This window comes from Perca fluviatilis, chromosome 8, assembly GCF_010015445.1.
Source record: "Perca fluviatilis chromosome 8, GENO_Pfluv_1.0, whole genome shotgun sequence".
In the NCBI taxonomy this organism is placed as follows: domain Eukaryota; kingdom Metazoa; phylum Chordata; class Actinopteri; order Perciformes; family Percidae; genus Perca; species Perca fluviatilis.
The window spans coordinates 3,483,288-3,508,889 of record NC_053119.1 but is presented as its reverse complement, the minus strand read 5'-3'; the positions used below and the strand labels follow the sequence as shown (position 1 = coordinate 3,508,889).

The 25,602-nt window shown below is 44.4% G+C and overlaps 1 protein-coding gene across 1 annotated transcript in view; it reads right to left on the bottom strand.

Annotated features, from left to right (window-relative positions):
• Positions 1-5,295: 5,295 nt before the first annotated feature.
• spg11 (SPG11 vesicle trafficking associated, spatacsin) overlaps positions 5,296-25,602 on the bottom strand; it is a 65,550-nt gene continuing 45,243 nt past the window's right edge. The window contains 18 exon segments of the mRNA XM_039808299.1: positions 5,296-5,909; positions 6,686-6,837; positions 7,327-7,482; positions 9,089-9,165; positions 10,150-10,318; positions 12,202-12,321; positions 12,994-13,127; positions 13,881-14,015; positions 14,806-14,923; positions 14,925-15,011; positions 16,753-16,898; positions 18,197-18,352; positions 18,355-18,928; positions 20,089-20,303; positions 21,395-21,563; positions 22,260-22,367; positions 23,758-23,958; positions 25,297-25,563. Coding sequence (XP_039664233.1) covers positions 5,735-5,909; positions 6,686-6,837; positions 7,327-7,482; positions 9,089-9,165; positions 10,150-10,318; positions 12,202-12,321; positions 12,994-13,127; positions 13,881-14,015; positions 14,806-14,923; positions 14,925-15,011; positions 16,753-16,898; positions 18,197-18,352; positions 18,355-18,928; positions 20,089-20,303; positions 21,395-21,563; positions 22,260-22,367; positions 23,758-23,958; positions 25,297-25,563 — 3,159 coding nt within the window. The 3' untranslated portion in view covers positions 5,296-5,734.

Below are 25,602 nucleotides of genomic sequence, written 5' to 3'. Positions count from 1 at the left end.
ATAGAGTTACTGATTATTGGTAATGTTGTCATTTGTTATCTTAGAGAGAAATACTAAAATTAAAGCTGCAAGCAGCGACAAACCGTTCACGTCGCGTAATCACGTCACTTCATAACGTTCCCATGGAAACGGGGAAATGGCTGCTCTTGTGTGAAGTAAACGCAACATTTTTCAACTTTCTGCTAAGATATATTACAGGACTTTTGCAACGAAAATGCGGGGATTATGACATCATGCAAGCCCCGCATATTTTGCGCCAAAATCTGCAATTTATGCGGCAAAAGTGCGGCATATTTGAAAAGAAATGCAGCCCCCGCTTAAATATGCGGTCTTTGGCTGATTATGTGTTCACGTTTTTCTGCATAACATAAAAACAGAACTTGCCCACTCTCGCACTAAGTGGATAATAATATTCTAATGTTGATAAAGTGCAGGCCTACAAACTGCATCATTAAAAAAAGTTTAGCTTCATTTAAGACCGTTATTGCTTTGGGAAAGAAGCTATTCCTAAACCTACTATAGTCCTTGTTTTTAGACATTTGTAGCATCTCCCTGAGGGCAAGAGTTCAAACAGTGGGGGGCCACGGTGAGAACTGTCATGTGTAATTTTGGTGGCTTTCGAAAGCGGTCATGAGTTGGCAATTTCCTCAAGTGAGGGAAGAGGACAACCAACGATCTTCTGTGCTGTGTTGATCACTCTCTGTATTCATTTTTTTTGTCTGCTGCAGAGCATCCAGCGTTACCCACAGTCACGCAGTACACCAGGATGCTCTCTACGGAGGAACGGTAGAAGAGCACTGACAGCTTCTCAGACACGTCGCTTTTTTTAAGAAGTCTGAGCAAATGCAGGCGCTTGTTGTCTTCTTTACCCCTGCCGTGGTATTGTCCATCCATGTGAGTCAGTCGGAGATGAGATATAATATAGTGCGTAGCGTTGGAAATGACATTTTAAATTATGCAGCACTTACTTTGTCCACTATATGTTGAACCATTTTAATTACCGTGTGTGTCTTAAACGTTGGAAACGCTAGATCAGATAATAAATGTTTAACTCTCTCTGAAACAAAATGGAATTTAAATGGTGCCAGATGATGTTTAAAGAGTTTAATTTAAAGTATATGTTTTTCACAATAAAATGACATTTGGACTAATGGAGCCAAGAGTGAGAATCAATCTCACTTTTCTGTCCGGTCAGTGTTTGTTCTCGGTTTTGTGGAAGACTGAGGTGCAAATATTCGGTGGCGGGGAGTTTAGGGTTCGTCCTTCAAGTAAAGGTTACATTTTTCGATAAAGAATATGCCATTTTGCATAATGTTGGACCTTTATTATTACCATATGTGTGTCTTAAACGTTGGAAACGCTAGATCAGATAATAAACAAATAACACTCTGAAAGATTAAAGACAAAACTTAAAGCTAAAGAAGTCCGACTACAATCATTAGATCTGAGAAAAGTTATTAAGTTAGTTCTGATGCTCACATTGACTTCACGTTAATTCAGTTAGGTGGTAACTAAAACGGCTCGAGTAGAAACTCTGCCTGTGTATAGACGTTAAAAATAATGACATGAAGACACTTCTCCTCCTCCACACGTCACTACAACATTAACAGAGGCATTTAGGTCACTACATTTTATTCTGAAATGAGACGTAGAAACACCTGGCAAAGAATTTCAAACCTCCTCTGTAGTAGTTCATGTTACAACATGTAGACTTATCTTCAACACAAGAGTCGTCCACACTTTCTCAGGAAATAAGAAGTGAAGTAGAAACAATATATTTAACTTTAAATAGCGTTGAAAATCACAAATTTCAAAATGTGCACCAATGTTTTTAATCTTATTCTCCAAAGATGAGTGCCTTGGATGTTTTTTCTTTAAGCCTGCTGGATTTGATCATTTCCCCTGACCAAAAAACAGCGTCTCATTTTCACAAACACTAGTTTCCAAAAAGCTTTCCAGTTCTTCAGGTCTAAGTAGTGTGTTCACACAGAAAAAGTGAAACATTTAAATATACTCACAACAATTGTCATGCATACCGTTAAAAAAACTATGATACTCTTCTTGTTTCTGTTAATATTAAACTGTCTGCATAACAACTATTGCATGAGGGCTGGCGCTCTCACGAGATAATCCTGTGAGAGAGGGCAGAGCAGGCGGAGGAGATGCCCTGCCTGACCAGAGATAACATCGACTTTGTATTATGACTTAAAATGAATCATAAAAAAGCTGCTGTTAGTCATTTCTGTACTTTGCTGTGAGTGTAACTGACTCCTTGCTTGTGCAAGTAAAAATGAACTTTGAGAAGAACTTCCGTGTTTCTGTCTATTCTTTGATAAATAATTATCTTAACAACTTGGTCCTTCGAGCCGGATCCCAAACATCCTCCCCCACCCCTTCCAGGTTTATTTTTCATTTTATTTGTCAGGGACCATGTACAATTTTTAACATAAATGTTGCAATTTGATGCATTGTACCAGAGTTAGCCTTAGGCTAATTTAGTTTTTGGGTCCTGAAACGGGGGGGAGTCATTTGGCGACTGGCTTGAATTGCTGTTTTTACAGAGGCCAGGTCCCGCTGGGGGTGTGGGAAGATGATGGGATTTGTTTTTGAACAGCGGACAGAACCACTGAAGATTCCTAGGTGAGATAAAAAAATTTAAAACATGATGACTCTTCAGAAGAGGTCATTATTAGGGCCCGAGCGCAACTGAAGGAATTATTCTTTCTTCCTATTATTATTCTTTTTCCCGTCAAATTAATTGGCTTTTTGAGGGGCTTAACATATTCAAAAACTCACCAAATTTGGCGGTCGCATCAAGTCTGGTGAAAATGTACGTATTTTAAGGGTTTCGGGAATAGGCGCACAAAAATGGCTCTCCGCTGGCGCCCCCTAGAAAGTTAAGAAAATTGAGCCCCTGCAGTACGTTTAACGTAGACTCATGAAAGTGGTACACATATGTAACATGTCAAGACGTACAAAAAACGTCATTTTGATCTCAAAGTTCGAAATTAGTGCGATTTTGGCCATTTCCACATGTCGTACTTTAACGAACTCCTCCTAGAGGTTTCATCCGATCAACTTCAAACTCGGTCTGTGCCATCTTAAGATATTAAAGATGAAAAGTTATTAAAAGAAAAACTTTTCGTCATAGGGCGTGGCCGTGGCGGGGCGGCCATTTTGTGCGTTTCGCCGCCGAAACAGGAAGTGGGTGTAAGTCGAGTGTACGTTGTCCGATTACCTCGAAACTTTTCAGGATTCATAAGAGTCCGACCCTGAGGACAAATAAAGGCCGATATTTACTTAAAGTCATAGCGCCCCCTAGTGGCAACAGGAAGTAGGCCCAAAACTATACGTGCTATACTTTAACGAACTCCTCCTAGAGATTTCATCCGATGGACTTCAAACTTGGTCTGTACCATCCCAACACCTTAACGATGAAAAGTTATTAAAAGAAAAACTTTTCGTCAGACGGTGTGGGCGTGGCGTGGCGGCCATTTTGAGTGTTTAGCGATGACCAAAGAAGTTGTTGAGTGTACGTTGTCGTATCTGCCCGAAATTTGTCACAATGGACAAGGGTCCGGGCCTGAGGACACCTACAGGCCAAAAGTGACTTTTGGTCATAGCGCCCCCCCCTGGCCACAGGAAATCTGCCTTATATGACAAACATCATCCGATTTACATGAAACTTAGAATGTGTGGTCTACATGTGATACTGAGCCCGCCCCTATAATATGACCACGCCCACTTACTCAGGCCACGCCCCCTTTCATAACATTTGAACCGTTTAAGGTAGTCTTGTGTGAGGTGTCATTGAACTCAGCAGAGACTTCATTTTTAATTGGTGATGGTTTGACCCGCCCCCTATGCTTAAGCCCCGCCCCCTTTCATACAATTTGAACCGTTTAAGGTATACACTTGTGTGAGGTATCAATGAACTCAGCAGAGACTTCCTTCTTCATTGGTGATGGTTTGGCCCGCCCCCTATGTTTAAGCCACGCCCCCTTTCTTAAAATTTGAACCGTTTAAGATAGACCCTTGTGTGAGGTATCATTGAACTCAGCAGAGACTTCCTTTTTTATTGGTGATGGTTGGACCCGCCCCCTATGCTTTAGCCACGCCCCCTTTCACAGCTAATGAACCGTATGACGTAGAGTCTTGTGTGAGCTATCGTTGAACTCGCCGGGGAGTTCCCTTTTCAGTGGTGACGGTTTGCGGCGTCTGAGTGCCGCGCAAATGCACGGTCGCAAGGAGCGGCGTCCGCCGGTAACCCTGACGCGCGCAGAGGCGCGAGGGCCCGTCCATCGCTGCTCGCAGCTTTAATATTCACTTGAGTTTTTGCGCGGGAAAGTCACCGGACGCCACAATCTTCTGAACATAGTCATACTGAGAAATAAAGAGAGTTGTGTGGAGCCGATAGTCTTAATTAGCTTTTTTGCAACTCATTTGGCAACGGCTTGAATGTAATGGACATTCATTAATATTTAAAAGTACCGCTCTAAAGCTTTACATTTTGATGCCATAAGAGCAGCTGGAACACATTTAATCAGAATGAGGATGGGGGTGAAAGAGCTCCAGGAACATCTCAGGAAACAAAAATACAAAATAAGTAATAGAAATAAACGATAAGCCCAGAAATGTATTGAAAACAGAAGCTCACATCTTAGATATCGATACAACATAGTTTAGAAAGTGTCTTTAATGTAATTTCTTATATTGTAAAGATTTTGGACAGTAAATCTTTAGTATTCCATTTGTATGAGTGGTTCATCGAGAGAAACAGATTCAGTTATTTTATGAGAATATCTTTGGGGGATTTGAATTAATCTCCACAGAAAAAGTTAGACAATTATAGTATATTAAATATAAATAAGTAATGTGCATAGAGAGTATTTCAGTTAGTGGTTCTGTTGTCCTACCAACAGTAGGTGAGTAAGCCGTGATCACGCTTGGCGTCTTTTTTGGACAAGATAAAGGTCGACTAGAGCGCTTCTGTAGTCAAAAAACAAAAAGCTGGCAGCGTTTTTGGTTCCAAAAAGCATCCGAAAGCACCTTTTGTTGCTATAACAACAGATACTGCTACAGTATCCTAGAGACTATGTGGAGTGGTGCTAACGTTAGATTAAACAAAGCGGTGGAGCGAGCTAGAGAAAGAACAGAGAGAGAGAGAGAGAGAGAGACCGAGATAGAGAGAGACAGAGAGAGAGAGACAGAGAGAAAGAGACAGAGAGGGAGAGAGAGAGAGACAGAGAGAGACAGAGAGAAAGAGACAGAGAGGGAGAGAGAGAGAGAGAGAGAGAGAGAGAGAGAGACCGAGATAGAGAGAGACAGAGAGAGAGAGACAGAGAGAAAGAGACAGAGAGGGAGAGAGACAGAGAGAGACAGAGAGGTGCTACAGTTAGATAAAACAAAGAGAGTTCCCTGAATACAGAGCACCCGCTCACACCATATAACTCGCTGTGCTCCGACTCCATGTTTTCTTGTTGTTATGGCAACGACAGGTCTCGCTACTCCGCTTGCCATTGGTTGGCTGTCAAAACATCCCTCCACGTAGGGTGGTTTCAACTTGAAAAAGACGCTCTGAGCTGCAGAAAAAGCGCGTTTAAAAAAGCACTCCGGACTTTTTTGAAAACACGGCTTACTCCGTATAGGATCGTAACGTAAAAACAGACGATTGGAAGCATCAAATGAGACGCCAAGTGTGAACGTGGCCTAAACCAACGGTTGGGTCAGTGGATCAGCTGGCCAGTCGGTCGTTCAGGTAGCTGGACGTCTTGGCGTCCTGCAGCAGCGTTTTGGTGACGTCGTAGAGATTCTGCTGGTAGGCCAGCCGGTAGCGGCTGTACACGTCATCGCAGTGAGTCAGCAAACGCTTCACGTTGGGAGTGACGCTGCCGGGAGCGCCGTCCAGCCTGGAAACAACAGCACACCACGGTTAGCATGTAGTTATCAATTAGCTTTTATTTTGTTTTAGCTGGGATTTTTCTATTTCATTAAAAAGGAGCGCGCCGATTTATTGGGACTTTAGTTTATTCACCGTGTCCCCCAGAGTTAGATAAGTCCATTATCTGGATCCTCCAGGATCTGTGCTAAGCTAGGCTAGATGGAGCCGGTTACCTCCAGGATCTGTGCTAAGCTAGGCTAGATGGAGCCGGTTACCTCCAGGATCTGTGCTAAGCTAGGCTAGATGGAGCCAGTTACCTCCAGGATCTGTGCTAAGCTAGGCTAGATGGAGCCGGTTACCTCCAGGATCTGTGCTAAGCTAGGCTAGATGGAGCCGGTTTCCTCCAGGATCTGTGCTAAGCTAGGCTAGCGGTGGTGGCATCAGACAGAGTTAGGACACACACGGAGATGAGAAGGGTGTGTATGGACTTATCTAACTCTGGGGGACACGGGGAATAAGACAAAGTCCCAATAAGTTGGCGTGTTCCTTTAAGTTTACTTTTAAATGTTTTTTAGAGTGTGTTTGCTTGTATTTGTTCAGTTTCAGTTTTTCAGAAAGGGTTCATTTTTACACGCACGCACGCACGCACACACACACACACACACACACACACACACACACACACACACACACACACACACACACACACACACACACACACACACACACACACACACACACAAACAATCTAACTTGTGTCTCCCCTTGCTAATGGAGGGGCAACACAATTTTCTTCCGTCTTACTTTTTGAAAATGTCCTCAAACAGGCTGGAGGTTAGTGGGCGGTGGCGTTTGAGCTCCTCCAGGTAAACAAAGTCTCCATTCAGGATCACCTTCTGGTACAAAATCTCGGCCCAGTCCGGACTGTAGCTGTAAGCCTCCGACACCACAAACACCTGAGTGAGAGAGAACACACAATACACCGGATGTACACCCAACTCAGAGTAACTAGCCACGCCTCTTTTAGGAGACTGGCGGCAGGTCCTACATATTAGTTTAGACCAGTGGTTCTTAAACTTATTTCAATAATGTACCCCCCATTTGAATTGTGTTTTTAAGCCAAGTACCCCCTGACCAGCGCTAGATTTACCAAACAACAGCCATGTAACTGAAAAACATTTAAATGCTGATGAAAATAACTTGCCCTGACAGTAGCTACGCAAGGACTACTAGCCAGTCAGAAGCAGAGTATGAGGGCGTGCCCTGACAGTACCTAGGTAAGGACTACTAGCCAGTCAGAAGCAGAGTATGAGGGCGTGCCCTGACAGTACCTAGGTAAGGACTACTAGCCAGTCAGAAGAAGAATCGAGTCTTTTGAAGCCAACCGTGGAGATCTTTGAGGTGTACGGTGTTTTGAATAGAGGACTGTGGGTAATGTAACCGACCTGGTAGCATCGTGGCAGCGCCGTGACAGCTTTCAGCAGCTCTGCCGGTCGCAGGTTGATGACGCGCAGCTCTGATCCCCGGTTCAGGAAGTGCAGCTGAAGAGCCACCAGCTTCGCCGTCCGAACACAGCGACTCGCCTGACGCACACACGAGTCCTGGAAACACACACACACACACACACACACACACACACACACACACACACACACACACACACACACACACACACACACACACACACACACACACACACACACACACACACACACACACACACACACACACACACGTCAATATCTTATCATGGGATTAAAAGAAAGAGCAGGGAGACGTGGTGGTGTACCACAGGGTTCTATTTTAGGACCAATTTCATTTTCTATTTATATGCTTTCACCAAATTATCCAGGGGCACAATGTTTCTTTGTTTTTCTTTTCATCGCTATGCTGACGACACAGATATATCTCCCGCTGAGACCCAACCACCCGAGAAAGCCACTAGATGGCCCAAAACTTTCTCCACCTAAACAACTCCAAATCCCGCCCAACACAATCACCGATCCCATCAGCTTTTGGCTTGCAAATGTTTAACATTAAGCACCCGGTGCAGTGCTGGTCTTACAGGGAGGTGTGTTCAGGTGCATTCTGGGCGTGCTGGTCTTACAGGGAGGTGTGTTCAGGTGCATTCTGGGCGTGCTGGTCTTACAGGGAGGTGTGTTCAGGTGCATTCTGGGCGTGCTGGTCTTACAGGGACGTGTGTTCAGGTGCATTCTGGGCGTGCTGGTCTTACAGGGAGGTGTGTTCAGGGGCATTCTGGGCGTGCTGGTCTTACAGGGAGGTGTGTTCAGGTGCATTCTGGGCGTGCTGGTCTTACAGGGAGGTGTGTTCAGGTGCATTCTGGGCGTGCTGGTCTTACAGGGAGGCGTGTTCAGGTGCATTCTGGGCGTATTGCTATCTTGAGGCAGTGGGATGTGATCGCACCATTGACCAACAAAAACCTGGTCTAAAGTCAATAACGCAGCATTTCATTGTTATTTTAACAGAGCATTAGTAAATGTTCCTAGGCTCGTGCACAGCGCGCACACACTATGCTTGTTACACACACAGGGACACACAGCAGCACACACACACACACACACACACACACACAAGATTACAAATAAAAATATTACGGTGCAAATCCTCCATCATAACAGCAATGCTCCAAGGTCCAAATGCGCCTGGCTTTTAAAGGGAATGGGAGATGATCTCTGATTGGTTGATTGCATGTTACGCCCAAAACACACCTCTGATTAATGAAGACACTAAATACAACCCTTTAGAACCAGGCGCCCGACGCAAGGACCCTTTTTTACCACCGTCAAACTAGCAAAAGTGGATTTGTACACGCCCTAAACACACCTGTGCCAGCCGCTTCACGCTGTGCGCTCAGATTGTTAAAATAGGGCCCACAGACACACACACAAACAATTCCCCTCCCTCCAGCCTCATTCACTCACCAACAGGAACCGAGCTGAGGAAACGCCAGAGGCAAGACACTTAAAAACCAGAAGATACTTAAATGTATAAAAAAATAAAAGCTCTAAACAGTGGCTAATAAAAAAAGAAGCTTCCCCATCTTCTATTCACACTATTACAACGACGTGGATGTGTAATATTCTGTATGTGCTTTTGCTTGTAAACTATTGTTTTGAAAGGTGCTATACAAATAAAGTTTTTTTTATTATCACTGTATTATAGGGACAAGTAGAAAGGTTGAGCTACCTTTGAGAAGCTCTCGGCAGCGTCCCTCAGCAGCCCCAACACTTTGACCAGCGAGCTCTTCAGATCAGGAGTGACGACTGTTGTGGAGACAGAAACACGGAGATCAGACAGCAGCACGCTGAGCTTTCTTTGGCTTCCTTCTTGCCTGGGCTCACCCTAGGGTTGCACGATACTGACAAAATGTCATATTGCGATATCGATTATGAATATTGCGATGTCGATATTCATTTCGGTATTTTTAAACAGACAGTGGTGCTCATACGTTTATGAACTCGTGCTAAAGTTGACTAAAAAGAGGAATACAAAAAAATCATGCCCCCTGCCGAGGTTTCCCCCTAAAAGGGAGTTTATCCTCGCCACTGTCGCACTATGCTTGCTCTTGGGGGAATTACTGGAATTGTTGGGATAAATTATAGAGTGTGGGGTCTAGACCTACTCTATCTGTAAAGTGTCTTGAGATAACTCTTGTTATGATTTGATACTATAAATAAAATTGAATTGCATTATTTTAAGGAATAAGATTTATTTATTTATGATACATTATACATTATGTGATGATGTGGGGGTATGGTGAAGGGTATGTGATGATGTGTGGGGGGGGCTATTTTAATTCCAAAGGCCAAGGGAACTTTATCAGGATGCATAGTATCCTGGATCCATGAAATAACTGGCCTTTCAAAATAAAAGTCTGCCTGCCTCTATGGGAATTTAACATAGGGGTGGACTGACTTATGCCCCCTGTATTTTAAGGAAGAACATTTATTTATTTACGATACATTATTTATTCACAAAGATAATTGGTGTCCTTAAAGGTTGGATTTATCCAAATTTTTTTAATTAAGGCATTAAGATCATATTCCAAAAGATGATTTTTTAAATCCTCTTTTTAGTCAATTTTAGCGTGGGTTCCTAAACTTATGAGCAGCGCTGTAAATCAAACACAATTCAGCCACACAGCTGACGGACGGGACGCAGCGCTCCACAAAACAAACTAAATATTGCACACTTATCGGGATAACGATAACAATACTGAGTCGATATATCATGCACCCCGAGCTCACCCCAGGCCTGAGACTCGATGATCTTCAGCTGTGTCCTGGCGGCCATCTCGTGGTTCTCTCCGATCTCCCGCCGCATGCTGAAGCACAGCGCCACCATGTTGTGTTTCTCGCTGTCGGCGGGGAGGCAGCGCTTGATGTAATCCAGCAGAGCCGTCTTCAGGCTGGAGCTCTGAGGACGCACAGGGGACACAACAGGGGGGGGGGGCCCGTTACAATTACTCACTGAACTGGAACTGGGTGGTTTGTTTGCTTGACCTCTGTCTTTTAACTTTAGTGCACCTGACTCCTGGAAGACATGACATAACACCTCCTTAAAAATCAACTCACTTTGCACCTTTTGGACTATTTATAAATCTGATTTTAATCCTCCTGTTGTCCCCGGGTCAAATGTGACCCATTTTCACAGAAATTTGGGTTTTCTTTCAACGAAATAAAAAAAATAAAAAATAACGTGGATGGGGCGGCCTCTAGCTCACCCAGTAAGGCCTCCAGCACGCTGGCGTGAGCGTGGCGTGGATTTTTCTATGTCTTTCCACACCAGAAACATGTCTGACTGCTGCTGCTGCTGCCTGCTGCTAGCCTTGTCTGGACACATGGATGTTTCCCATAAATATAAATATATTCTGATCTGATTACAGCAGAGACAACGTTGACAGTATTGACGGCTAAATAGGCTCCAGAATATTTCCTTCTGGATTGACAGGTACAATATTTGAAAATCGATTTTTTTCTTTTATTACATTTATATATCTGCATTTATATCAAAACCTCGAGACTTTCAAACATCAACGACATATAAACATCTTTTCCTATTCTATTTTGCCTGGAAACGCTTCCAACACGCTTGCGTGTCGCGTGAAAAATAGGCGTCGGTTCCATTTCTAGCACGCACGTTTTCGGCGCGGCTTGAGCCACGCGTGAGACGTGCATGTCACTCAGGCAGTGTGTGAGCTCTAACCTGTTACCATGGGAGCCGAAATATGGCGTTCACGGACACGCCACGCAGCCAGTCTGTCGCCGGCCTAAGAGCGTGCGCCCCATGATGGCGGATTCCTGCAGCGGCGCAGGGTTCAAACCCGACCTGCTGCCCTTTGCTGCGTGTCATCCCCCCCCCCCATCTCTCTCTCCTCCTTTCATGTCTATCTATCCACTTTGAAATAAAAAGGGAAAAGCCTAAAAAATAATATTAAAAATAAAAAATAAAATAACATGGATGGTTCTATGCAACCGTTACTCTTCACAAGTAACATGAATGATCAGTTCACTTCTTTCTTTGAATTTGGGTGTTTCATTTAATTTTATAACCTTTAAAAAAAGACAAAAAAATTCATAAAAGAACGTTGAAAAAAGTGACAAAAATTTTGAATAAGACGCCCCAAATTTTGACCCAGAAAAAAAAAAAAAAAAATGTTGCTCGGTCGGTCGACCAGAAGACATCACGAGGGTTAAATGATCGGGAGCAAAAATAGCTTAAAAAACTTTGAGAATAACGCCAAAAGGCGCAAAAAAAAAAAAAAATCAACTAAATAATCGGAAAAAAGTGACAAGAAAAATTTGGATAAAAGTGACAAAACGAAAAAAAAAAAATAGTTTAAATTTGTACCTAGAAAATCAAAGAGTTGCACGGTCAACAGGAAGACAGCACTACTTGCTTTACATAACTGTACTCTCTTTTATTCATTCTCATTATCCTCATTTATTTATCAAATCATTTTTCTATTGGCTTTCTGTTCTTATGATGGCGTTTTCGGTGTCGTCGTTGTTGTCGTTGTAATTTGACTTGATGTGTGAATGAAGGAACTTTTTAAAAAGTAGTTTCTAAAATATGTACTTTTACTTAAGTATGTTTTTGAAGTGTTGTACTTGGCTACATTTTTAAATCACATCCGTTACTCAGTTAACAAAACTAAAAATAAAAAATAAAATTAAAATATTGCACACCTACTCTCTATACTGCAGTGAATTCTGGGTAGGATGTAGACAGACAAGTCAGATGCCAGTGGTGAAGACCAAGGTGTGTGTGTGGGTGTGTGTGTGTGTGTGTGTGTCCACCTGTCCTCTGTCTATGTCCATCTTCTTCCTCAGCAGCATCTCAAAGCGATGGTTCTGATGCAGCAGGTCGAAGACGTACGTCATCTCGTTATACCTGCCTATACCGGTCAGTAGACGCACCTACACACACACACACACACACACACACACACACACACACACACACACACACACACACACACACACACACACACAGTTTGTTACTTTATTATTATTATTTTCTAGCATTTGGTGTTACTTACATAGCGACGAAGATAACTAAGTTTTAGCATCATTTAGCAGTGTTGTATAAAGTACTAGAAAGCAATACTTGAGTAAAAGTACAAGTATCGTACTAGAAAAAGACTTTGGTAGAAGTGAAAGTTACCTTTTAGAATATTACTTAAGTAAAAGTCTTAAAGTATCTGATGTATACTGTACTTAAGTATCAAAAGTAATTTTCTGATATTTAATGTACTTAAGTATTTGAAGTATTTTATTTATTTATTATTATTTTTTTTTAAATAATCCATTATTTCTATAAACCGTAACATCGCGATAATTTTTTTTTAATCCGGTTCTGACCTTTACAGTGCGGGTGTGTGTGCGTGTGTCTGTGTGTGTGTGTGTGTGTGTGTGTGTGTGTGTGTGTGTGTCTGTGTGTGTCTGTGCGTATGTCTGTGTGTGTGTCTCTGTGTGTGCGTGCTGGTGTGTGTGCGCGTGTGTCTCTGTGTGTGTATGTGTGTGCGTGTCTGTGCGTATGTCTCTCTGTGTGTGTGTGTGTGTGTGTGTGTGTGTGTGGGCGGGGCTTACCAGCAGGCTGTAGTCCTCTCCCGGGGCCAGGTAGGTGTGGCTGAGGTGCCGGGCGGCCTGCAGCACTCGGACGATCCCCTCCATGTTACAGGTGAGGCTGAAGCAGTCGTGAGCCACGATCAGCAGCTCAACAACTGCAGGACACACACACACACACACACACACACACACACACACACACACACACACACACACACACACACACACACACACACACACACACACACACACACAATGGATTTCAGTCAGTCTGTCAGCGGCAAAACAAACACTTCAGTGGACGGAAACTGGAGATGTGCAATTGCCCGTTAGCGTTACGTTGCAGCTTGTTTCTTTATACTGGACCAATTTTCAAAGCTCGTTGTTCCCATGAGTCACTTAGACCGAGGAACATGGAGACATGGGCTCTAGGCTGGAAAACCTTCAAAGTGACATTTCATTAAAATGGTGTGTGTGTGTGTCTGTGTTTGCATGCGTGTCTGACTGTGTGTGTGTGTGCGTGCATGTGAGACTGTGTGGAGTGTGTGCATGCATGGATGCGTGTGTGTGAGAGTGTGTGTGTGCGTGTGTGTGTGAATGTGTGTGTGTGCCTGTGTGTGTGTGTGCATTCATGCATGACTGTGTGCTTGTGTATGTCTGTGTGTGTGTGTGTGTGTGTGTGTGTGTGCGTGCGTGTGCGTCTGCGTGTGTCTGTGTGTGTCTGTGTGTGTGCGCGCACCTCTGTGCATGTGTGTGTGCGTGCGTTTGTGTGTGTCTGTCTGTGTGTGTGTCTCTGTGCGTGTGCATTTGTGTGTGTGTATGTGACTGTGTGGTGTGTGTGCACGTGGATGTGGGTGTGTCTGTGTGGTGTGTGTGCACGTGGATGTGTGTGTGTCTGTGTGTCGTACTGCAGTTCAGGTCCCTCAGTGGGACCGTGTCCAGGTTCTCCAGCAGTTTGACTCCCACCAGGTTGGGGTCGTCACACAGTTTGATGAGCTGGACCAGCGAGTCGCGGCCCTCCGACGGCCTGAACACCAGACGCTCTGAGACACACACAAAGGTTTAATAAATCGGATTATTGAAATGATGGGAGCAGAATCTGAGAATTTTTGACATTTTACTTCATTAAGAAATGACTCAAACCGATTAATCGATTATCAAAATAGTTGGAGCCAATTGAATAGTCGACAATCGATTAACCGTTGCAGCTCTACAAACCAGTGTAAATGTATGGGGGGCGTGCTTACGTTCCCACAGCCCTATGTTCCCACAGTCCTATGTTCCCACAGCCCTATGTTCCCACAGCCCTATGTTCCCACAGTCCTATGTTCCCACAGTCCTATGTTCCCACAGCCCTATGTTCCCACAGCTCTATGTTCCCACAGCCCTATGTTCCCACAGCCCTATGGTCCCACAGCCCTATGTTCCCACAGTCCTATGTTCCCACAGCCCTATGGTCCCACAGCCCTATGGTCCCACAGTCCTATGTTCCCACAGCCCTATGTTCCCACAGCCCTATGTTCCCACAGCCTATGGTCCCACAGCCCTATGGTCCCACAGCCCAATGTTCCCACATTTCCTTTTTCATAAATTTGTATCAGATTGTATCCCCCTAACCCTAAAACATCTTGTGGGAGGATAGGGCTCAAATTGAAGGGAAATGTAGGAACACAAGACATCATTTTGAAAATGTCCTAGATCTGTGTGAACATAGAGCTGTGGGACCATAGAGCTGTGGGACCATAGAGCTGTGGGACCATAGAGCTGTGGGACCATAGAGCTGACCCCAATGTATGTGGATACTCTGATCTATGAAGCGTTTGCAGGTCTCACCGGGCTGCAGCTCCTGGGTGGAGGCGAGCAGCGCATGCACCACGGCGGAGGACACGAGCCGGGCCACGGCATCGCCACACAGACCCTGGGCTCGGATGAAGGCCCGAGCCTTCCTGAAAACGCTCCGGCTGCTCCGACAGCAGCAGCTTCTCCAGCACGGCGCCGGGCGGCTCGCCGCAGATCTCTCGGAACGAACACTGCAACTCCTGAAACAGAAGTTAAAGATACAGTAAAATAAGTAAAATCTGGATTTGGTGCATCCCTAGTTGTAATCCAAACTTAACTAGTCGTTTCGCTGCCTAAACTTAACTTTCTGTAGCGGCTTAAACAACGAGCAACTGCCGCTCTGCGTCGTGTAGCTCTGTAGCTGATGTCACGTGACCAGCCGGCGCTCTCCTAGATTTTGTATGATATCACACGTTTTAGCGTGCATAACTTTTCGTACGATGTCACACAAACCCATTCATGAGAATGCGATGGGTACTATGACAAACCAACGACAAACTGCGACTTTCTTAACTTGCCAAACTATCTTTTAAAAACAAGTGTAATTAAAGGTGCAGTATGTAATACTTATAATAATAATACTTTCTGTCATATTTGCTGAAACTGACCCTATGTTCCAGTAGAACTACATGAAGCAGGTCATTAAAAATCCAGCTCCTCTGGCTCCACCTGCAGCCTGTAGTGGGATTTGCAAAAATCCACAGCTCCCTGTTCAGATGCACCAATCAGGGCCAGGGGGGGTGTCTAACTGCGTGTCAATCACTGCTCATGCACACGCATTCATTCTCCCTTGTGGGGGGAGGGGCTTAGGAGACCGTTTTGGTCTTCAGCGGAAAGGGACTGAGAAGTTTTTATTTGGTCAAAAATATCTGATTTTGTTTTTTCTCCATATCGCCCAGCCCTACTTTAAACCAATCACAATCGTCTTGGGGGCGGGGCTAAGCTCCGGACGGAGCCACGGTGCCTCTGCTAAATAGTCTCAGGAAGGAACTTGTTTTGGTGGAACATGTGTACGTTCAAAAGTAGTTTTGGTCGTGCAACAGAAAACAACATTTAATGCGAGACAGCCAATCACAGACACTATTAGGTCTTGGTAGAAGCATGCTGTGTGCCGATTGGCTCGTTGAAGCTGATGACTACTCCTTAGGCATTGAAATTGGGTATTGAACGACGAGGCATTTTTTCGATATTCGATACTTCGAAGCAATTCTGTGGTTGCCTAAAACGTTATCGAGTTGGGTACCCAGTCCTAGAGGTTCGGAAGAAATACGGAGGAATAAAGTTTACGGTTAGTCTCAACTGACGGCTTCTGACAGCCATTGCTTCGCTGCTTTTCGGGGATATTTGGGCAGTTAGGGGGTCCAGTGGACTTTTTGTCATCGGGTTATCGGTCGTTGGTCTGAAAACATTTGAGAAACACTGATTTAACCCTCGTGTCGTCTTCCCGTCGGAAACTTTTTGTTTTTCTGGGTCAAAATTCAACGTTTTGGTCCCGATGGTTTTGTCACTTTCTTTGACATTATTTAGTCACATTTTCCCGACGTTTTTGAAGCTTTTTCCCAATTTTTTATGTCACTTTTGCCAATGTTTTTGTCTTTTCTGAGCTTTTTTAATGGGACTTTTTTGTCGTTTTTGTGAAGTTTTTGTCACTTTTTCAAAGTTCAAATGCTATGAAATTGAATAAAAACACCCAAATTCAATGAAGGTAGTGAACTGATCATTTATTTTTGTGAAGAGCATTGTAGGGAACCATCTACGTTATTTTTTTGAAAATTTCGTTGTAAGAAAACCCAAATTTCTGAAATAGAAACGTTTTTAAAAAAGTGACCAAATATGAGCCAAGGACGACAGGAGGCTTAAACAAACGTTTTCAAACGTTTTTCAAAGTGACAGCCTAGAAACATGGCGCGCGCGCAGTATTAATCGGCCGGCCTCGGGTACCTTGGCGAGCTGGTAGAGGCTGAGCACTTGTTTGCAGTAGTTGTTGCCGTGGCGACACTGATCCACCAGTTTCTGGAGCTGCGTGGCGACCTCGTCTTCGGGGAGGGGGAGCATCACGAAGGACGACAGGCTGCTGAGCGACGGAGCTGCAGGAGGGAGAAGAACATGTTGATATAAATATTAACATTTAATAAATAATAAATATCAAGTTTCTAGACTAAACAGATTGATCACATGTGTTGTTTTAGGTAAATTGAGTAACTGTCAGTATTTTTTTTCAAGGTTGACGTCATCATCATGTCGCCCAAGATGATTGTGATCAGTTTAAAGAAATGCCGATAAACCAGAGCACGTTCTTCTCCCGTTTCACAATGCCGCGTGGAATTGCTTTGCCAGACCTTCCTCCACAGCGCTGTGGAGGAAGGTCTGGCAAAGCGAGGCTAATTTCATACGAACTTCTAATGTCTACAGGAGCAGAAATCTTTGTTTCCCAACCTCGTAGCTCGGGGTCAGTGTCTACCTCGGATGGTTTACACATTATGGCTGATAATCAGAGACCTTATGGAGAATGTGAACGGGATTTTTACTTCCGGAACCACACTGCTGAGCTCTATGTCGCTATCAATATCTGATTTTCACCACATGGCCCAGTTCTAATCTATGATCTAATATTGTCCATGCTATTCATGTGGATTTGCTTTTTTTCAACATCCTGTGTGTGATGTCTGTAAGCTACTGGGACCTTGAATTCCCCCTTGGGGATCAATAAAGTATCTCTCTATCTATCTACCTACCTATCTACCTAACCGAAGAGCCCTAATTATTAATATAAATATGGAAGGTGAGAGGGAGGCCTGCTCTATCTTTAAAGTGTCCGGAGACAGCTTCACTTTAGCGCTAACACACACACGCTGCAAGAAGTGAGTTACTCTGCCCGCTGAAACTCGGCCAGAAACTTCAAGATTGTGAAGCGAACAGCTCGTTTTGGATAGAACGGCTTGGATATTCCATTTCCTTGGACTCTTGGGGATTTAAGAAAAATAAACTTTGGGGCAAAAAATCCCTGCAGTGGCTAAAGATGGAAGGAGTATGGGAATGTATGGATGCACGCTCGACTCCAGACACCAGCTGCGCAGTTTACGTCTGTATTGTTTTATTTTCTTTAACTTTATAAGAGTTGTATAACTGCTATAAATCATGAGAGGCTAAGCTTTCAATTGGTTGTAACATGGCTGTATATTTTGAAGATTTAATGCTTTAAAGATTTAAAAACGTTTATGAGTGGAGGTTACAGCGACCCGGATAGCTTCTGTTAGGATATGACACTATAAAAAGAATGGAATTGAATGTTATTCTCAGCTGGCTGTAGAAAGAATAGCCCCAATCGGGGATAATAACGTTACAGCCCTAACATATATAAGCGGAAGTTGAGAGGGAATCTTACAGCTGGTAAGTTTGGTCATCGGCGCAGCGTCCGGCGCCTCGTCTGGCGTTTCGGGGTCGAGTTCCCCGGCGGCGAGGCCTCGGCAGCGCAGCACCACCCACACATCGGGCTGGTACAGGGAGAAATACCGGCACACCCGGCTGGCTTCGTGGATGCTCCTTCGTCCAACAGCTGACCAATCAGCGCCGAGAGCACGCCCCTCTCCTCCGCACTCAGCGGCGAGTCGGCGTCCGGTTCGCCGCTCGCCGGGAGCCCGTCCAGACTCAGACACGCCTCCGTGTTCAGGCAGGAGATGTTGGAGAAGGAGAACTCCTGCGCGAGCGCCTCGTACGCGTTTGTTTCCGGCGCGACGGCGGCCGACGGCACGTAGAAGACGCTCTCTTTCTCCATGGCGGCGCCGAGGACGTGCCGCCGCACTCGGTTGACCCACAGCGCCTTCTCCAGGCTCTCCAGCGTGTGCCGGGGCACCGAGGGCAGCAGGGAGAGCCAGTGCGCGGCGAGGCAGAGCAGCAGGCAGCGCTCGGTGACGTCCAGCCGCTCGCCCGGCGCGTCGGGAGCCGCCGGGCAGCCGGCGCTCTCCGTTTCAGCCGCCGACAGGAAGAACTGCGAGGCCGACTCTGGATCGGCGCTCTCGGCTTTCAGCTGCTCGTGACATTTCCTCCAGAGACCGACTCGCGTCTCCAGCCTCCCCCACTGCCGCTTGGACTTCTGGGAGTTTACTTCCTGGAGAAGCTGCAAGGAATAGAGAAGGGTTTAAGGTTTTTTTAATCAATTGTCCAATCAGAAGAGGTGTGAATCTTCACTGATCTCCTGATTCCATTACGATCATCATGTCAGCGATTCAATTTGATTTGATATCTCGATGCATCACGATGCGTCAAATCCATGTTTCTATTAAAGCCATGTAGGAAATTTAATTCATAGCTTTTCAAGCTTCAAGAACCAAACATTCTGCAGTGCTCTAATACTAAATAACTTGGATACATACAAATATACAGCACTGAGCACATGGCACTTCCTGAATGTGCAAAAACACATACCAGAATATGTAAACAGAAATGTTGTTAGGCCTACATTAAATTATAAACAGAAATAATCGATTATGAGCTGGCCGATTATCGATGCAGCATCGTCCACGTCCACGATTCCATGCATCGATTATTGGATTCATTTCAACACCTCTGCCAGTCAGGCAGGTAAAAAACTATTCTACTAGCCCAAAGCCTTTTTTTCCCACTTACTGGCCCCTATTCATAGACAAATTTATTTAAAAAAAAGTTTACAAAATGGAAAGAAATAAAAATAAAAAAAAGATAAACTTCAGGGAAAACTGTCAAAAAATGTAAACAAAAACATTGAGGAAATTTTTTTTCTGAAAAAAAAAGTCAAACATAGGAAGCATCATGGGAGTTTTCTTCCTGGAGAAGCGACGAGGAAAACAGAAATCCATTTTGCATAAAACATGAAATTCACACTGCTGGATTTTGGGTTTAAAATACAGGCTGGGTGCTGCGTACTGTGCTGTGTGTGTGTGTGTGTGCTGCATGTTGTGTACTGTGCGCTGTGTGTGTGTGTGTGCTGCATGTTGTGTACTGTGCGCTGTGCAAAATGTTGCTACAAAAAGCTCTGCACAGAGAGACTGCTCAAGTCACCTCACGTCAAACAGAAAACTGTCAAATAATGTGAACCCTGAACCTGCTGCTGTTGTGTTCTGTGTACTGTGTGCTGTGTGTGTGTGTGTGTGTGTGTGTGCGGTGTGTCTGTGCGCTGTGCGTGTGTGTGGTGTGTGTGTTTGTGCTGTATGTTGTCTCCTGTGTTCTGTGAGGTGTGTGTGTGTGTGTGTGCGCGCTGTGTGTGTGTGTGTGTGTGTGTGTGTGTGTGTGTGATCTGACCTGGCTGAGCAGCAGGCGGTGGACGGGCAGGCCAGCCAGCAGGGCCACCTGGCGGGCCTGACCGTAGCGCCCCCTGGCCTGCAGAGCGTCCACTGCAGCCTGGAACTCCTCCTGCTGGACCGAGGAGGAAGTGCACTGCAGCAGCCGCCGAGACACCCCGACCCCTGACCCCTGCAGCAGCTGACTCATCTGACTCAGCTTCCTGAAGTCAGGACCTACCGTGGATGTAGAAGTAAAAAGGGCTTTCAACAAACTTTTTGGGGGTCAGTTTGTAATGTTAACCTTAACCTTCTTGCTTGTACCATTTACAGCAGAAGTTCTCTGAGAATCTCTTTTATATCCGAGCTAAACGGAGATTTCCCTAACCTGATCCGAATCATAATAACTTGCAGATATAAATGTCATTTAAAAAAATAAATAATAATAATTAAAGCTGCAAGCAGCGTTGGACGGGCCCTCGCGCCTCTGCGCGCGTCGGAGTTACGGGCGGACGCTGCTCCTTAAGACAATGTATTTTCTTTTCTTTTAACAACTTTTCATCTTTAACATCTTAAGATGGTACAGACCAAATTTGAAGTTGATCGGATGAAATCTCTAGGAGGAGTTTGTTAAAGTACGACGTGGAAATGGCCAAAATCGCACTAATTTCGAACTTTCAATTCAAAATGGCAGAAGTCCTGTTGGGTTTAGGGTGTGGCTCCAATGAGCTTTTTTGTACATCTTGACATGTTACATATGCGTACCACATTTCGTGAGTCTACGATAAAATTACTGCAGGGGCTCAATTTTTTTAGTTTTGTAGGGGGCGCTAGCGAGCCATTTTTGTGCGCCTATTCCCGAAACCCTTAAAATACTTACATTTTCACCAGAATTGATGCAACTGCCAATTTTGGTGATTTTTCGAGTATGTTAAGCCCCTCAAAAAGGCAATTAATTTCCCGGGAAAAGAAAAATAATAATTCCTTCAGTTCCAATAGGGCCTTCGCCGCTGTCGGCGCTCGGGCCCTAATCATCGATTTTCAAATATTGCACCTGTCAATCCAGAAGGAAATATCCTGGACGTCGTCTTTGCTGTACTCAGATCAGAATATATTTATGTTTATGGGAAGCAGCAGCGCCGCGTCAGACATGTTTCTGGTATGCAAAGACATAGAAAACGCCACGCCACGCTCACGCCACGCAGCCAGTGTGCAGCCGGCCTCATGTCTGGTTGTTTTTGTGCGATTGATGTCGAATTGGAAACGTATTTGAATCGGGACCCTGTCAAATCGGAATCAAATCAAGCCTGTTTTGTGACCTTTCTCACCGTTGGACTTGAGGAGTTTGTCGACGTCGGCCAGCAGCTGCAGCAGCCGGTGCAGGTCGTACTGGGAGGAGCAGCGCTGCAGCATGGTGAGCAGCAGCACCGAGGCCTGGCTCTCCACCCACTGCAGGGGGGGGCAGCCGCTGGGCGCCGCCAGCCCGCCGTTCCTCAGCTGCAACATGATAACGACAAGAAACTGAAACCTGAAGTTACTTATCACACAATGAAAAAGGTTATATTTCACCGTGTCATTGTGGGAAAATAAACAACAAGAGGTAAAAGATGAAGCAGTGTTTTTTTCCAATGATGTTCCCCCTTTTGAATGGTTTCTTTAAGCCAGGTACCCCCCTGACCAGCGCTAATCATTTTCGGTAGACAAAAAAGTCTCTATAAAGAGGAAGAGTACAGCGCTGTCAGCGATAGATTTACTAAACAACAGCCTTGGAACTGGAAAAAACATTTAAATGCTGATGAGAAAAAGAGACAAAAACTGTAAAAAAAGACCAAAACTTGGAAAAAGACGGTAGAAAGAAGGAAGGAAGGAAGGCAAGAATAGGTCAAAATAGTATCAAAAACTTCAAAAACAGTGACATAAGAAGAAAAAAGGACAGTAGAAGGAAGGCAAGATTAGGTCCAAAGAAGGAGAAGCAAATGTCACATTTTTGGTAGGAAAAAAAAAATTCTACATAAAGAGGACCAATGTTCTGCCTTGTAACTATTAAACATTTAGTTAAATATCTCACGTACCCCCTGCAGTCTTCCAAAGTACCCCTAGGGGGACACGTACCCCTATTTGAGAAACACTGCTCTAGCCTATCTAAAGCAGGTCCGACAATCTTCTGCGTTTAATGTCGCGGTGTTGACTTACGGCGATGAGCGTCCTCTGGAAGTCCAGCAGCTTGGCTTTAGCCTCGGAGAAGTTCCTGTAGTCACAACACATCTCGAACATCTGCAGCACCAGCACCAGGGGGCAGTCCTGACAACGCAAACACATAACCTGTCCGTGTCACTAATCAGTCGAGCTAAATCATCTTGTTTTGAGAAATCAAATGTATTATCTGAATATTAGATGGTCATTGTTGGCGCCTAAACTACAATGAAACATTGGTTTTCTTGTAAGCAACATTCATCTCATCTTCATGCTAATAAGGCAAAATACATTCAAAGAGTAGAATATTAAACTGGAAAGAATCAAACCTGGCCTTAAACACCCATGTGTCTAATTAATAAAAAAATAATAATACACAAATCCCTAAAAGGTCCATTCAAACTTAATATGCTGCATATTAAAAACATGTATATTCTGGGAGAGATTCTGGGTTTTCCAGGCAAAGACTGCAGAGAGGAAACATCAAAATGTACAGAATATTAGGGGTGCGGATTCAGAAAATGTCACAATTCGATATAGATTTTTTTGCACACCCCTACAGAATAGAGAAAAAAAACGGCACTGGAGGCTTTTCTCGGAGGAAAGGAGGTTTTTGCTCTTCTCCCGACTGGTTTCGGCAAGAGATGGATCCGATTGGTTGACTTGGCCCGTCTATCACCAACTATAGGTGGTGATAGACAGATGGATTATGCAATCAGCTAACCAGGATTTTCGCCCCTTCCCAAAAGTTCTCCAACGGAAAGTTCCCCGATGGATATGCCGAGCAAATGCGAAGCAATCCATCTGGAGGAGTCAGGTTAAAGGTCCCATGGCATGAAAATGTCACTTTATGAGGTTTTTTAACATTAATATGAGTTCCCCCAGCCTGCCTATGGTCCCACAGTGGCTAGAAATGGTGATAGGTGTAAACCGAGCCCTGGGTATCCTGCTCTGCCTTTGAGAAAATGAAAGCTCAGATGGGCCAATCAGGAATCTTCTCCTTATGAGGTCATAAGGAGAAAGGTTACCTCCCCTTTCTCTGCTTTGCCCGCCCAGAGAATTTGGCCCACCCATGAGAGAGAGAGACATCATGGCTTTCAAACGAGCAAAGTGGCAGTTGGTGCATGCATCGTTTTAGTCCGGTGCAACACTGGCAGCGCCAGTTAGCTTAGCGTAGTGAATGGAATCATATGTTGCCGGTTAGCATGTTGTGAGTAAAAGTGAGCCGACAAAAGACAAAAAAACTATCTAATTACTTGCACTGAGACAAAAAATGCGTTGGCCCACCTATCTACAGCCAGGGGAGACCGTGATCAGAACTATTTCAACAAATTGATGCGTATCCCTTTAATGGCCACTTAAAACAAACCTCAAGAACAGCCTTTCTCCACCTTTTTAACATTGCCAAAATTAGGCACATCCTGTCTCAATAAAACCCTTTTCTGATTCTGAAAACAGATTTCTGTGTGGTTCCTCCGGAGTCAGAGTGGGACGTTACCCTCTGGAAGAGCTGGAAGCCTTGGATGAGGGGCCTGACGTGGCCCCGCACCAGCAGCGTCCTCCAGATGATCGACAGGTCGTGCAGGCTCCACTCGTGGTGCTGCGGGGCTTGAACCAGGTGGGAGGTGGCTTCCCCCGCTGTGACATCATCCACAGAGGTCAACACCCACACGCAGAGGCACGCCAGCAGCTCCGCCCCCTGCAGGTGGGACACGGTTACTGAGAGAGTTGTAGGGCTGCACAGTTATTGGCAACTTTATCGAAATCCCAATATGGACTAGTGCAAAATCCAATATTTGTTAACCCTTGTGTTGTCTTCCCCGTCGAACATGCAACTTTTGTTTTTTCTGGGTCAAAATGTAAAAACCTTTTTTCAACGTTTTGGTTGTCTTTCACCACTTTTGTCACATTTTTCTTTTGTAACTTTTCCTGAATTTTTAAAGCTTTTTTTCCCCTCGCCGTTTTGAAACCTTTGCCGATGTTTTTGTTTGATTTCTTTCTGCGCTTTTTTGGACGGTTTTGTTGTTGTTTTTTCCCACGTTTTTTGAAGCTTTTTTCGACATTTTTGTCACTTTTTTTGCTTGCCATAAAATGTAATAAAACACCTAAATTCAAATTTCCGATAAAGAAACTTTTTTGAAAAAAGGGTCAAATTTGACCCGAGGACAACAGCAGGGTTAAAGGCAAAATATTTGTCAAACCATTCTGAATTGACTTGGTGCATTATAAACAATATTTATCCTTCTTGCTTGTATGTAGATCACTTGGGGTTTATCACGGTCTCCCCGAAAGGAATGAAAGGTGAAAAAACTAAAATTGTACAATTTACAGCAGAAGTTCTCTAAGAATCTCTTTTATATCCAAGCAAAACTGGTATTGGAACTGTTTCCTTCAGAAATTTGGGTTTCTTTCAACCAAATTGTCAAAAAATAACATGGATGGTTCCCTACAACTAAAATAAATGATCAGTTCACTACTTTCATTAAATTTGGGTTTTTAAATTCAATTTCATAGCATAAAAAAAAAACGATAAAAAACGTTGAAAAAAAAAAAGTCTAAAACTTTGGAAATAGTGACAAAATTTTTTTATAAAGTGACGAAACAAAACGTGTGGAAAAGCTTAAAAAAACATCAAGAAGTGACAAAAACGACAATAAAAATGACAAAAACACCAGGAAAAGAGACACACACAAATTGTGGAAAAAGAAAAAGTTTGCATTTTAAATTTTGACCCAGAAAAACTGAAAGTTTCCTGGTCGACGGAAAGACAACACAAGGGCTAATCGATTAGTTAGTCAACTATAAAATTAATCCGCAACTATTTTAATAATCGATTCATCCGAGTAAAGATTCTCTTTAACGTCAGCTCGTTAAATGTGAATGTTTTTCTAGTTTCTTCTCTCCTCGGGACAGTAAACTGATCCACATTTGTCACCATTTTCTTGACATTTTAAAGACCAAAACAACTAATCCATTCATCCAGAAAATAATCTACACATTGACCGACTATGACGATAATCTACATTGGTGCGGTTACCTGATGACAGGCAGCCATTACAGCCAGCGTTGGGCAGCGCTGCAGCAGCGCCTCTTGCAGCAGGAACCTGACGGGCGCTGCCTCCTCCTGGCTCTGCAGGAGGACCTGGAACAGCTCCCTGGGGTGCTCCTCGTCGGTGCTCGGGAAGACTGACTGCTCCCCGGAGCCACGCAGCAAACTGCTCTGACTGTACACCTGCAGGTCCTGAAACGCCATACTCAGGTGGGCCTGCAGGGCTGGGCCAAACTGAGCTGCCAGGGACCTCACCTGGAGGAAGAACTACATATGGTCGATACGAACAGAAAT